The 15243-nt window shown below is 46.7% G+C and overlaps 1 protein-coding gene across 2 annotated transcripts in view; it reads left to right on the top strand.

The window, feature by feature from the left end:
* TTI1 (TELO2 interacting protein 1) overlaps positions 1 to 15243 on the top strand; it is a 37372-nt gene that overhangs the window by 5573 nt on the left and 16556 nt on the right. For both annotated transcript variants that reach the window (XM_005688546.3, XM_013968917.2), the window contains exons 2-4: positions 1587 to 3926; positions 9151 to 9360; positions 12243 to 12391. In XM_005688546.3, coding sequence (XP_005688603.2) covers positions 1628 to 3926; positions 9151 to 9360; positions 12243 to 12391 — 2658 coding nt within the window. In that variant the 5' untranslated portion in view covers positions 1587 to 1627. The remainder of the gene's footprint in view (positions 1 to 1586; positions 3927 to 9150; positions 9361 to 12242; positions 12392 to 15243) is intronic.

Here is a 15243-nt window from a genome sequence, read left to right as displayed (position 1 = left end):
ATTTGAGCTTCTTCCCTTCCCTGGCTTCTTGGAGGTCACAGAGACTAGGAACCTCACAGACCAGCGGTGCCCTTCCTCTCGTAGAACTCTGGGGACCAAACTCTATACGGGATATGAGAACCTAATCGTTGCCCCAGAGCCCCCTCCTGACCCCAGGGGAGAAATCCAGGACCAGCTGTCTCTCTCTGGGCTGAGCAGGTTTTGCCCACACCTACCAGGCACCACTTGCCTGCCAGCTGTATTGGGACAGGGAGAAGCAACAGACACCTTTATTAAAAAAATATAAAAAATTATTTGTTTGGCCGCCTTGGGTCTTAGTTATGGCATGCAGGATTTTTATTTGCAGCATGTGGAATCTAATTCCCTGACCGGGGATCGATCCTGGGTCCCCTGCATTAGGAGTATGGAGTCTTAGCCCCTAGACCACCAGGGAAGTGCCAGCAGACACTTTCTTGTCATCATCTGTTCAGAAGCCCCCAGCAAATAGAGAGAGAGAGACACACCACCAGGCTAGGTGATCTCTAAGCCTCCATCCAGTGCCTGCCTTTTACAGCCACATGTATTTATGGTCTCCAGCTTCAGCTCAATCCTCAGTACCCTGGGACCAGACTTTAATGTCTTCCCAGCATGCTTTGCTTTCCCCAGAGGGAATATTGGAGACTTTCATTTCTCTCCTCAAGCCCTCTGTTTCCCCTCCTTCTTGTTCACTGTCAGCCCATGACTTTGCATTTCCCCTCGTAGAGAAAAAGAGCTTCTCTTGCGTAAAGTTGCTGAGCTCCTTTGATTACCTATAAACCTGTCTCCTTTCCCTGCCTGCCTGCCTTCCACCTCTCCATCCTGCCCCAACCTCTCTTCTCCCGTGGTCTCTGTGATCGTGTGGGCTCCTGGTTTTCCCATCTCTCCGGCCGCTCCCTTTCATTTTGTGTCGCTTTCAGTCCCACCCAGTTCTGAGTCTTCTCCTGTATTACTAGCTGCCAGGGAGTCTTTTTCAGTGAGTAAAGTTGATCCAATCACCCTCTGCTTAGAACCTGTCTATGATAAGAACAGGCGTAACTAGTCCATGCTGGTAGAAGTCAGAGTAATGGTTACCTCTGGGTAAGTAACCAGTGGGTAGGGGAAGTGGGAATTGATTGCTAAAGGGAATGAGGGAACCGTTCAGTGTGCTGGAAATAATTCTGTATCTTATTTTGGGTAGTGTTTCATGGGCCTCTGCATATGTTGAAATTCACTGAGGTTTCTGTTCACTCCTCCCTTGATCAAGTCTTGCCTCAGCGTTTTCCTCCTGTGAAACCCAGGCTGTCTGAGTGTAAGACATGTAGGTCTTCCAGGCTCATGTCGGACAGTAAGCACCGGTCTCTCCTAATTCTTCATAGACCGTGTTGTCACTATATATCTGCTTCCCTCACTGGACTGGGAGCTCCTGAAGACCAGGAACCGGCTCTTTTCCATTCTGTTGCTCCCCCAGCACCTCGTGCAGTGACTGGCGCTTAGGCCCCTGCCGAACGTCTGTTGAGTGATGAGTGCGAGTTCACTTTGTATTTGCTCTGAGCGTGGCCTTCTGTACTGAAAAGTCTCCTTCCCTCCAGCCTGCAGGATGTTTCCTCAATGAGAGGAAGGCTGTTGCACAATGGCAGTGTTTGATACCCCGGAGGAGGCCTTCAGTGTCTTGCGTCCGGTCTGTGTTCAGCTCACCAAGACGCAGACGGTAGAGAATGTGGAGCGTCTTCAGGCCCAGTTACAAGCCGTGAGTGACTCTGCCCTTCAGGAACTTCAGCAGTACATCCTCTTCCCTTTGCGATTTACCCTGAAGACCCCAGGCCCCAAAAGAGAGCGCTTGATCCAGAGCGTGGTGGAGTGCATCACCTTTGTCCTCTCTTCAACATGCGTCAAGGAACAAGAGCTCCTCCAGGAGCTCTTCTCGGAGCTCTCTGCCTGCCTGTATTCGCCCAGCTCTCAGAAACCTGCGGCTGTGTCCGAGGAGCTGAAACTGGCTGTGATCCGGGGCCTCGGCACGTTGATGCACTCGGCTTATGGGGACATCCTTCTGACTTTTTATGAGCCCTCCATTCTGCCTCGCTTAGGATTTGCTGTATCTTTGCTGTTGGGCCTCGCAGAACAGGAGAAATCCAAGGAAATTAAAATGGCTGCCTTAACATGTCTGCAGGTTCTGCTCTTTCAGTGTGACTGTCAGGACCATCCCCACTCCTTGGATGCCCTCCAGCAGAAGCAGCTGGGGGATTTGTTTGCTTCCTTTTTACCTGGACTCTCCACTACCCTCACCAGAGTCATCACAGGAGACTTCAAACAGGGGCACAGCATCGTCGTGTCTTCCCTCAAGGTCTTTTACAAGACAGTGAGTTTCATTATGGCCGATGACCAGCTCGGAAGGGTCTCAGAGGTCCGGGCGAAGCCTGCCGTGGAGCGCAGAGTAGCAGAGCTGATGGTTCACAGGGAGGCTAGCTGGGTAAAAAGTACTGGTGACAAGTTGACCATCCTTATTAAAAAGATAACAGAGTGCATTTCAGTCCACCCACACTGGAAGGTCAGGCTGGAGCTGATAGACTTTGTCGAGGCCCTTCTGTTAAAGTGTAGTCGGTCACTGATCGAGTCAGCTGGTCCCCTTCTGAAGGCCCTGGTGAGTCTGGTAAACGATGAGAGTCCTGACGTCCAAGCCCAGTGCGATAAAGCCCTGAGGTGTTTTGCAGATGAGAAGGTGGTGGTGGGCAGCAGAGCCTTCGCTGACGTCCTGTCAGAAAATCTGCACTCCCTGGCCACGTCCCTTCCCCGCCTGATGAGCTCCCAAGACGACCAGGGCCGATTCTCCACTCTCTCCCTGTTACTCGGGTACCTGAAACTCTTGGGCCCCAAAGTAGACTTCGTCCTCAACTCGGTGGCCCACCTCCAGCGCCTTTCCAAAGCGCTTATCCAAGTCCTGGAGTTAGACGTGGCTGACGTCAAAATTGTTGAAGAGCGGCGCTGGAACTCCGAACGTCTGGCTTCTCCAGAGACTCCAACCGAGAGGCCCTGGGCTCAGATGCAGAGGAGATATTTCCGCTTCTTCACCGACGAGAGGGTTTTTCTGCTCTTGAGGCAGGTTTGTCAGCTGCTTGGTTTCTATGGGAACCTCTACTTGCTTGTGGATCACTTTATGGAACTGTACCACGAGTCCGTGGTGTACCGGAAGCAGGCCGCCATGATTCTGAATGAGCTGGTCGTGGGAGCTGCTGGGCTAGGGGTGGAGAATCTCCATGAAAAACACACTCCAGCTGACCCGGAGGAGCTGAGGGAGATTGTGACCTCCATACTTGAAGTATACACAAGCCAAGAAAACTGGTATTTGGTCACTTGTGTGGAAACTGAAGACACGGGAGAGGAGCTGACGGTGGGGTGGACAGGCCTTCAGGCCCTCGCTTCTGGTGCACACAGCTGCCCGCCTACCTCTTCCCCTGCATTCTCAAAGCCGAGTCCCACGGTCTGCTCCATGAACAGCAACATCTGGCAGATATGCATCCAGTTGGAAGGGATCGGCCACTTTGCACACGCACTAGGGAAGGACTTCCGTTTGCTCTTGATGTCAGCCCTCTATCCAGTACTGGAGAAGGCTGGGGACCAAACCCTGCTCATCAGTCAGGCGGCCATCAGCACCATGACGGACATCTGCCAGGCTTGTGGCTACGACTCCCTGCAGCACCTGATCAATGAGAATTCCGACTATTTGGTGAACGGGATCTCTTTAAACCTGCGTCATCTCTCTCTACACCCCCACACCCCGAAGGTCCTGGAAGTCATGCTACAGAACTCGGATGCAAGCCTGCTTCCTTTGGTGGCAGACGTGGTTCAAGATGTCTTGACCACCCTGGACCAATTTTATGATAAGAAAGCTGCAACTTTTGTCAGTGTCCTGCACGCCCTGATGGCAGCGTTAGGTAAATCGAGAGCCCCTTTTAATGCTGATGGGAGGAAAGGACTAGTATCCTTGTTTACTGCATCTTGTTTTTTTTTTGGTTAGTTTGTTTATTTGTGGTTATGCCATGAAAGACATTGTTTCATTATCTGTATAGTTGTTTATCTGGTCCCACATGTTATGCTAGGGTTCCATTGCTTATGTTCTTATGCTTGTAACAGTCTCTTTCATCCCAAGAGGCTCAACGCCCCTGCTCTATCCCAGGGACATAAACCCTGCACACTATAAGTGTAAACGTTATTTTTATCTTACAGAGGAGAAGTAAAGCTCAATGAGCTCCTGCTTAGCCGAGGTCACACAATTAATAAGGAGGAAAGTCAGGATTTATGATCTCTTCAATATACCAGACTGCTTCTGACAGTATTTAGAGTTAGCAGTACCTTTGCTAATGGAGAACAGAACTAGCATGAATTATTCAGTCCGCAGATAATCCAGAACAGTACTGTCCAACAGAACTTTCTGTGATGGTGGAAATGTTCTATATGTGTTCTGTCCAGTACACTTAACTACCTGCAGCAAGTGCAACTGAGGGACTGAGTTATTTTTATTTAAATAGCCACATGTAGCTAGCGACTGCCACGTCAGAGCAGGCCTAGAAACTTTAACCTTTTAATTGTATGAGTTGGTTTGAATTTCTCTCCTTCCCTTTGACCTTGTTGGGTGTCTGTTGGAGGTATTAGCCACCATTAAAATGGCAAAGTTTTGGACTCTAAGAAAAAGAATCCCTCCACTGGACAGTCCATCTTTGCATGAAAAAAATAAAAAACTAAAAAACGAGCTATATATACATGAGCTCCTTTTATGCAAAGAACATATATCCAGTATTTATTTCAGTACCGCTGCTGCTGCTGCTGCTGCTGCTAAGTCACTTCAGTCGTGTCCAACTCTGTGTGACCCCATAGACAGTAGCCCACCAGGCTCCTCCGTCCCTGGGATTCTCCAGGCAAGAACACGGGAATGGGTTGCCATGTCCCTCTCCAATGCATGAACGTGAAGAGTGAAAGTGAAGTCGCTCAGTCATGTCCAACTCTTAGCGACCCCATGGACAGCAGCCTCCAGCTCCTCCACCCATGGGATCTTCCAGGCAAGAGTTAGGGTGGAAAGATCGCTGACCTCATTCTGTCAGCTGACAAAGCCAAGACCACATAAGAAAAGTTTCTCAAGGAAGATGACTGAACAGGGATAGTCTTCTGCCCTGTAGCTGATCCCGCTTCCAGCATTCATTCATGAACATACAATGTCAATGTTCTGTGATTCATTCATTAATTAAACGGTGCCTGTTAGATGTCAGACACTGTGCTAAATAATCAGAATACAGCAGTGAACAGGACGGATAAACTCAAGGAGCTTTCCTACTCCTGTGAGAGGGTAACAGGAACAGTAGCAGAGTGGTCAGGAGGGGCTTCTCGGAAGAAGGGACATTATAGCTATGACCCGAAGTTTGAGAAGGGCTCATCATGGAGCTGTCATGTTCTTTTTAGGGTTTTTAAGAATATGCAGGCCAAGCAAATAGCAGGGGCAAAGACCTGGAGGGAAGAAAGGGCTTGGGGTCTTTGGAGAATGGGAGAGAGGTCACTGTGGAGAGAGTGACACTAGATGAAATTGAAAGGGTGGGTAAATGTGAATCCCACAGGCCTTGTAGACCAAAGGAAAGTCAGGGTTGTATTTTGCAACCACAAAGAAGCCTGTGTCCTGGGCTAGTCACTGGGATAGTAGCGATGACCAAGGAGAACCTGGTCCCTGCCCTCGTGGAAGTGCAGCTAACACTTGCTGACGCTTGTAGATCTTAGATGTGAATGGCTTCCAGGGCCCAAATGTTCCAGGGCCTTGCCCTCATGGAAGTGCAGCTAACACTTGCTGACTGCTTGTAGATCTTAGATTATGAATGGCTTCCATGGCCCAAATATTCCAGGGCCTAGACTCCTGCCCTTAGTGCTTTGGAGAACTCTACTATCTCTTAATTTGAGTTTTTAAAAATATGTTAAGAAAAGGCCTATTAAAAATATCCTCGGGACTTCCCTGACAGTCCAGCAGTTAAGACTCCATGCATCCAATGCAGGGGTCTCAGGTTTGATCCTGGTTGAAGAACTAAGATCTCACATGCTGTGCAGCACACACACACCTATGATAGTTGTGCCTGCTCAATTGTGAACTCTTCATGACCCTTTGGACTGTAGCCCGCCATGCTCTTCTGTGCACGGGATTATTCAGGCAAGAATATTGGAATGGGTCAACATTTCCTCCTCTAGGGGATCTTTTGGACCCAGGGATCGAACCCTCTTCCAGTATTTCCTGCATTGCTGATGGATTCTTTATCCACTTTAGCCATCAAGAAAGGCCAAAGTGTGTTAGTCACTCAGTCATGTCTGAATCTTTGCAACCTCATGGACTATAACCTGCCAGGCTCCTCTGTCTATGGAATTATTTATATATATATATATATATTCTCTCAGGAGATATCTCATTTTGGGCCTTGAAAATGGAATTGCCTTAGATTGCCAGTGTCTTTGATCATTTCTAAAGGAGGGATCCTATATAGCACCCTTTCCTTAAATTGTAGAAAGGGAAATGAAGATGGCAAAAGCTTGACTTGAGAACATCCTAGGAAAAGCTGCCAAAGTGGGGATAGCTATTCCAGAAGTTTCAAAGTAACCCAGATAACACTTGCATTTTGAATGGTAAGCAGTACTGTGGGGAACGGATCAGCCCCGCATGAAGCAAAGTAGCACTGCCTGCTGGCTTTTCTTCTTCTAACTGATAGTCACGTTCTCTTAAGATGGGAGTGAAAGTGTGGTCTCAGGGAACTTCCTAAAGGTTTTTAAAGAACCTGGTATGCCTTTTAGGAAACCGAGTTACTATAAGCACAGCGTTTCACACTCATTGACTAAAAAGCCATAAGGTTCCATAGTGAAGGCAAGAACTGTCAGTTAAATTACTGCTTAGCACCAGCTACTGGTTGGCTGATTATTTGTAACAGCAACAACAACAAAAAATTGAGTCTCTGAAAAATGAGAAAGCATCCATGCCACACACCTTGGCCTCCGAAGAACGTGCCATCCACACACGGAGCTGCCATATTTTGGTGGCCGCATAGTGCTCTGTAGCGTGGCTGCACCATGATTTAAGCAGTCCTTTCTTGGTGGACATTTTGTTTGTTCTGATCTTTTCGTGCCGCTGCCTACCCCCGCCCCCCCCACCCCCGCTCCCCCCACCCCCGCCCCCGGCAGAATGCTGCAGTGAGTATCTTTGTAGGTCATTTTGGACATGTCTAAGTGTATCTATAGGGTAAATTCCTAAGACAATTGCTGGCTTAGAGAGTGTTACATTTAAGTCTTTGATAGAGAGATACAGTTTCAAATTGCTCTGTAAAGAGGTTACTCCAATTTAAACTCCCATCAGCAGTATAAGAGAGCAGCAATTTTGTCACACACCCCCCCCACCCACCCTGTATATTACCTTAGCTTTTTGATCTTTGCTAATCCAGTCGGAGAAAAATTGCACCTTATTATGGTTTAATTTGCATTAAGAGTGAGGTTGAGCTTCTTTTCGTATGTTTAAAAGCCATTTGTGAGCAAAGACTTTGTAATGTCTGGCAGTAGCCTTAAATCTAGAAAATAATCTTCGCAGCATGTCTGCTTTCAGCAGTGTAAATGCTGGGTACTGGCCTTAACTCACTGGGAATGCAGTCCCTCAGAGTACAGTAAGGACAGGTTTAGGTCTGGGCAGTGAGGCACTGGCGTAATCAATCCCTTTGTGTAGGAACCTTCAAATACTGAACCAGGGGTTCTCATGTCCAGCATTCGCTCTCTGCCATTCCCAGTTGCCTGGCCCGGGCATAGCCCATCTGCTACTGCTGTGACTCTTTGCAGATACTCCTCGATAGAAAGGAGATTGTTGCTGTTGTTATCTTAGTTGCTAAGTTGTGTCTGACTCTTTGTGACCTCAAGGACTGCAACTGTGACCTCAAGGACTAGGCTCCTCTGTCCATGGGATGTCCCAGGCAAGAATACTGGACTAGGTTGCCATTTCCTTCTCCAGGGAACCTTCCTGACCCAGGGATCAAACCCACATTTCCTCCTTTGGCAGGTGGATTCTTTACCACTGAGCCACCAGGGAAGCAGAAAGGAGATTAGCAGGTGCCAACGGTCATCAGAGACTTTCCCCTGCTGTCTGTAAAAGGAGGACAAAAATTCAGGCTACAGGGCTTTCTTATTGGTTTGTTCTTTAAGTATTAAGTGCCATTTTTGAAATGAAGCCCTGGGGGACCCCAATATATAAAAAGAGTTAAAACTAGAGCAGTGCTGGCCGCAGAAGGCAGAGAAACCCTGTTCCCACCCTTTAACCTGCTGTCTCTGGGTGCCCTTCCTCTTGTGACCCTGAGACATTTCTGCAGAGCCCTAGGGCTCCTCAAGGCACAGTTTGAAAACCACTGATTCGGTACCATTTGAAGCTTATTACGTGGTGACACATCAAAAGTATTGGAGAATCACTGAAGAAGGAAAAGCTTTGGAGAGAAAATGCCAGCCTTCTGAAGCATTTTGTATCAAACACCTGTGTGAGACTTGTTAGTTCTCGAGGCTCTGCTGAACCTCTCTTCTGCTGATGAGCAATGTAGTCTGCACTTAGAATTTTGTCTCTTGTAGCTGTCCTTCAGTCTGGCATATTTATTCCTTCAGCATGTGTTTTGAGCATCCACTCCATGCTGGGCAGATTGACTTTGCAGGGGTGATCACTGGAGCACAATGTCTAATGGGATATTCAGACACTAAACAATACATAGAAAGTAAATACAGTGACTGCAAATGGTGATGAGTTGACATGAAGAACATGTCTAATATAGCATATAAGAGACTTGTAAGTGGCTTTACTGGGTGAGGTATATTTGTATTAAGACATGAAAAGTGAGTTGGAATTAACCAGATGTGACGTAGGGGGTGAAAGTATTCCAGACAACGAGAACAGCACGTGCAGAAGTTCATAGGTGGGAGGCTGCCTGACAGATTGGAGGAACCAGAAGACAGTCAGTGAACAGGCAGCCAGGAGTGGTTAGAAGAGAAGGTTGGAGAGAAGTAGAGACTGGATCCTGTGGTGGCCACACAGGCCACAGCAAAGAGCTTATTCTAGTTAGAAGGGACTAATGCCTATTGTCAATGACCAAGGTGATCGTTATAACACTTTATTTACAGTTCAGTGGTTCCCAGACACGGGTCATCTCGGGCAACTCCAGGAGCAAAGTGTAAGGGAAGAGGGAAGTCCTTTGAGCCAGAGATCAGCAAGTCTTGAGAAAGGCCTTGAGAACCCCACGACAGCCGAAGACATTGAACAGTTCGTGCTGAACTACCTCAAGGAAAAGGATGTGGCAGCTGGGAATGTCTCAGATCTTGATAATGAAGACGGTAACTATCATTTATTTTGGCTTCAACTGTTTTTTTTTTTTTTTAATGTTTGAAGCAGATTATTGTAAAAACAATGAAACATCGTTATAGAAAGTTTGGAAATAAGCGTCATTCATAGCCCACCGTGCTAACATAGGCATTCTCACTTTGTGTGTTGCCTTTTTTCCATCCTTTTCTGTTGCACGCCTGTTTTTATTTGATTGCAGCCGCAGTTGAAATGTATAGATACCCTTTTTGCATTCAGTTATATAAGAAAGAACTCTTCACGTTGCTATGGAGTTTTCATAATTAATGTTTTAATAGCTGCTACTAAGCATCCATTCCCCCGTGGGAAGTTTAGGTTGCTTTCACTTTGATAAACAGTGCTTCAGTGTATGATTCTGTGCATGTGACCTTTTCCTTCCTTTTGCATATTTCTTTATAAATCCCAGAAGTGGGATTTCTAGGTCAAGGATATGAACATTATTTTACGCCTGCCAAATTGCCTTCCAGAAAGGTTGTGTCAATTTACGCCTTCCCTTTAGCAGTACAGGATTAATACTGGTTTCACCACAGCCTTGCCAACAACGGCTGTCACCAGTTTTACTTCTCGCTGAATCAGATTGGTTCTGGTTATTTCACTTTGCATGTCTTTGATCACTAGAAAGGTTGAACATCTTTCTGCATGCATCTTTCCTAACAGTTTTTTTTTTTTCTTACGCCCATTATCTTTTCATACGCTTTGTCCATTTATTTTATTTATTGGTAGGAGGAGATTCCAGTGTTTTTCTTACCAACTGATATGATAAAGAAGAAGGGAGTTTAGGCTAGTTGAAGCTCTGGCCTGTTGTTTTATTCACAAGCTCAATCTGGAGCTTCAGGTCACGGAAGGATTAATAAATTATTAGAATCTCCTCTGCAAACATAAAATGCCAAGTCATAATGAGCTTGGTGGTCTCAGAACTATCCTAAATCGAACTGAGTCCCAAATTAGTTTGTTAGGTTGGAGTTGAGCAGATTTCTCTTTTTTTTTTTTTTTTTTTGGCAGTCTCTACTCTGAGGCTCTGGTGAACTGAAGCCAATACTTTTTCAGGATAACAGAAAATAGTAGTTCAATGCAGCTAACTACAACAAATTCCTTCTAAATAGCAGGGAAGCATGACAACCAAGAAACAAGTTTATGCAGAACTGAGTTGTTTTTCTCTCTAGAAACAGAATTTTCTAATCAGAAATCCATCCAGCTTTTTCTTCTCCTTTTTGTTTCTGGAGCCAACCCAATCCTTGTAAACTGCACCCCTTAACCAAGCCTAGAAACCGTGAAGGAGAGGCATCTTGATCCCTGGTAATCCAGATTGGCCATTCCTGTCTGAAATTCTAGCATCATCCCTGAGTCCATTCTTTCATGATTAGGAACTTCTGGTTCTAGTTGATGTTCGCCAGGAGTGGAGTGAATGAATCAAATTTTTATTCCAGTAGCAAGAATCCACAGCTCTCAAATAGCATTCCACAGTAGGTGAATTTCAAACAACCAGTCCTCCTCTAGAAGCAGAGCACAGCCTTGTCGTTCTTATCATTATCATTCATCAAGTACACAACACACACTTGGCGTTACAAGGAATGTTTAGATTGATAGTGGTTTGACATGGGTTTTTTGTCTTAGCCATAAGCGCACCTTGGGTATCTAAGGCCCCTTTCACCAGGAAATCCAAGCATCCTATAAACACATTTTCCTTTATCTTTTCAGCATTGTTAGAGACAGATGTAGACTCTTAAGATTCTGTTTTTCCAGCAGACGAAACTGAAATGGAAGAAAGTTAGGGGAGCAATGCTCAGCTCCATAGAAATGAGCACAGCTGATATTGAGGATGGTGGGGGAGGCTAGAGGCTATAAGCAGAGGGAGGAAGAATTTCAGGGAAGGAATTTCGGCCTGGGTTTCACACTACTCAAGTGTTTTTTGTTTTAATTTACAAACTTACACTTATCTCATGCAATGTAGCACTCCAGGCAGTGAAGATAAATAACTGATGACATTCATCTCATTTAATTCTCTCAACAAGCCAATGAGATATACATGCTTTATCCCCATTTTTTTCAGGTGAGGTAACATGGGGTGAGAGGAGCTGCTAGTAGGATGTGGAGGCAAGACTAGTCCTCTGACCAAACCCCATCATTGTATATTGTATCAAGCTGCCCTGGTGTTATCCCTCATACCAGGATGTACAAGGCTTGATCTTGGCCCTCAAAAGAGCTTCCAGGCTGGTACAGAAGACAGCACGTACCCCCTTAGTCAAAAGGGGAGGAAAGAGAATAAAGGGCCAGAGGCCCACCAGGAAACTGCCCAGCCTCAGGGCTCCCAATTAGAACCTTGCCCTCTTATGTTTTTATTTTAAATATTTATGAATGGCAACTTAGAAAAGGCTAATGGTATAGGGAAAAAATAAAAATCATTGTCTTGTGACCCCATCTCTGTTAATATTTTGTACTTCCTCCTGTCTTTATATAAAACTTTATATAATAGTACTCACACTGTGTATGCAATTTTGTATCCTGCTTTTCTCTTTTTAACACAATGTATTTCATAAGCATTTTCCCTCATCCTTAAAACCCTTGTTACACACAAATTTTCAGGCCTTCATAACATGCCATTCATTCTATGGATCATACCGTGGTTTATATAACCATCTCCCTACAGTGGACATGGAGGGTTTCACTAGCTATTAGAGGTAATACTTTGGTGAATATCTTGACTCAGAGCTTGACCCACCTTTTTTACATGGTTTTCTTGGGATCAGTTCCTTGACATTTTCCCTCTAAAGTCTTACTCCAGATCTGAGATTGGGAGGTTAAGTTGAGGTGCAGCATCTCTCAGAAAACACTGCCCCCAGTTATCCTTTTTTTCCAGAGGAGCAGTCAGACCCTCCCGAAGTGGAGGGGAATGACACCGGTCCCCATGTGGAGCCACCACTGCCGGTGCAGATCCAGATAGCCACGGACGTGATGGAGCGCTGCATCCACTTGATGTCAGATAAAAGCCTGAAAATCCGCTTGAAGGTCAGTGTGCAGCCCTACCCCTGCGTTCACAGAGCAGCGGGATGAGGTTTGGTCTGCGGGCAGTGACTGCAGGGTGAGCAGAAGCCACCCTTATCTCCGGTGCATGTGCGGTGGCCAAGAGAAGGCCCCAGGAGGAATTTATCTGTGGGATGCCATCTTAGTCTTTCTGTATCGACCCAGATGCCAAAAGGGAGCTGAATCCCCTTGATGGAATTAAAAAGCACAAAGTTTCAGAGAGTCATCGCATCTCCAAGGGGCGGGGTGGGGGAGTCATAAGCTTTGGGAAGGATATCATTTTCTGTGCCAACTTAATATGGGACACAGGTTTTAAAACTTTAAAGTGGTCATTCTTCCAAGCCTGACTGTAGCCCTTATCTCTGTTTCCGCTTCCATTCTCATCCTAGGCCAAGCATCAACACTTTTATTAATCTTACATCCTCACTTGCTGGCAGTTTCTGAAGCAGCCTCCCCATCACCAAGGTCTTAAACTATACAGTAGTGATTCTGATAACAGGCCAGGGGCATGGGGGCAGGGTGAGCATGGGGGACACAGCTTTCAGATCACCTGGGGGCAGATCTGACACCCAAAGGAAAGCACAGCCTGACCCGCTCCTGCCTACCCCCAAGCAGGAGTGAGAAACACAGCCGCCTCCATGAATTACTGATAGCAATGAGGGCACTTTGCCCTGACCAGGGGCAGTGGGCTGGGAAACCCTGGCCCACAGATTGCTTCAAACTTCAGCATCTGGGTTTTGTGGGACTTGTTTAGTCTTCCCAGAGATACTTAGTATTTTCTGTTCCATTCAGGAGTCATTTTTCAGGTGCCTTTGGTAGTGGTGTCTGGTTGATACATTAACAAAGTGTCTTCCCTCTTCTGGACACTTTGTAGCAGCCATGTATGAAAGTGAAAGTTGCTCAGTCATGTCAGACTGTTTGTGACTCCATGGGCTACACAATCCATGGAATTCTCCAGGCCAGAATGCTGGACTGGGTAGCCTTTCCCTTCTCCAGGGGATCTTCCCAGCCCAGGAATTGAACCCAGGTCTCCCGCATTGCAGGCCGATTCTCTACCAGCTGAGCCACAAGGGAAGCCCAGTTGCCATGTAAACACTGTAGCTATGGAGAACGTCAGCACTGGAGTCAGATCGGCATACCCGAGTTCAAATCCTGGCTCTGCCCCTCACTAGCCACATCACCTGGAGTAGATCAGTGTACCTTTTTGAGCATCTTCTGCTTCATCTATAAAGTAGGCGTGATGATGACCTACCTCACTGAGTTGTTGGCTATAAATGAAAAGCAGCATCAGATGTGGCGTTTATACTCATTCACTTGCTCGCTCAGTACTTATTGAGGACTGCTACAGATGAGAGGGTGTGTAGGAGGAAATGAAGCAGACGTGATCCCTGCCTTCATGGAAATTTCTGACTCTCGAGGGGAAAGAGGTGATGCACGGAAACACACATGTACATGGAGGAAATGCTGTGAGGGTATAAGAGGTTCTGTGATAGAAAACTCACCCCTGTAGTAAACGTGTTTAGAAACCTACTCTCCCACAGCCTATTGAATAAGAGGGAGCTTACGTTCTGATTTAGACCAGGTTGTTGGGTGATGTTTAAGCTTGAAGGCTGAGAAGGAACCAGCCCTGCAGGGGCAAAATGGAGAGGAAGAACATTTCAGGCAGAAGGGGGAAAGCGTGCATCTTTGAGTCAATGGGGTATGATCTAACTTGCCTGGTTAGTGACGGAACAGAAATCCAAAGCCATTTCCCCGAGTACTACCCTGCTCTCCTGAGGCTTCTCTTCTTCCCCTAACTATTCGGCCCTCAAGGGCAGGGCCTGTTTTGTTTTCTGTTTCTGTTCCAATCTTCCTATGACCAGCACACACTAGGCATCCAATCTGCATGACCTCACTCTGTCTTCCTAACTCACATATGCACCCTCACCCCCTCTGTGCTGGGGAACAGCCTGCCCTGCTCATCATGGTGACTGCTGCCTGTGACCCTGAGCAGGCCGTCTGTCTTCAGTGAACTTTGAGACGTGAGAGATCAGGAGACATATTTTCAGGAAAGGTAAAAAAACGAGTTGACATCTAGGCTACCCCAGACCTCTCTTCTGAGGTCGACCAATGTCCCAGCTGCCTACTTGACCTCTCTGCTTAGAGGCAACAGAACCCGATCTCCCTCGCCACTCCCAGTTTCCTCCCCTTCCCCTGTTCCTGTCTCATAAAGCTGCACCTGCATCTGTTCAGTTGCTAAGCCTAAATCCAAGCAGCTCTTTTTAATACTTCTCTTCACCTCCCCAAAGAGCAAGTCCTGCAGCAATTTAAGCCATTTCATCTCCAAAACAGATCTCAAATGCTTCACATCCTGCCTCTGTCTCCAGCATGTGGCCGTGTGACTCCACCCAAGTGGACATATGTCTCAGCTTCCTCCAGGGCCTCCTCACTTCTTCTCCCTCCCACTTCAAGTCCCCTCTCCCCTCAGCATCTAGAGTGACCTTTTTAAAACATGAATTGTATCATATCACATTCCTGAACATTCCCCTGGCTCCCCACTGCATTTAGTACCCGATAAAAAAGTCTTAACGTGATGCCTTCATGGTCCAGCCCCATCTTACCCCTCCTCTGTCACGCTCCAGGCTGCCCTGCTCTAGTTTCTTTTTATTTATTCATTTATTTGGGTGTACCGAGTCTTAGTTGCTACATGCGAGATCTTTGTTGTATCATGTGAGATCTAGTTTCCTGACCAGGCATCAAATCCAAGCACCCTGCATTGGGAGTGCCGAGCCTTAGCCACTGGACTGCCAGGGAAGTCCCAACCCTTCCGCTCTTTATGTGACTAGCTCCTGCTCATC

Source organism: Capra hircus, chromosome 13 (genome assembly GCF_001704415.2).
Source record: "Capra hircus breed San Clemente chromosome 13, ASM170441v1, whole genome shotgun sequence".
In the NCBI taxonomy this organism is placed as follows: domain Eukaryota; kingdom Metazoa; phylum Chordata; class Mammalia; order Artiodactyla; family Bovidae; genus Capra; species Capra hircus.
This window is presented reverse-complemented; position numbering and strand designations above follow the sequence as displayed.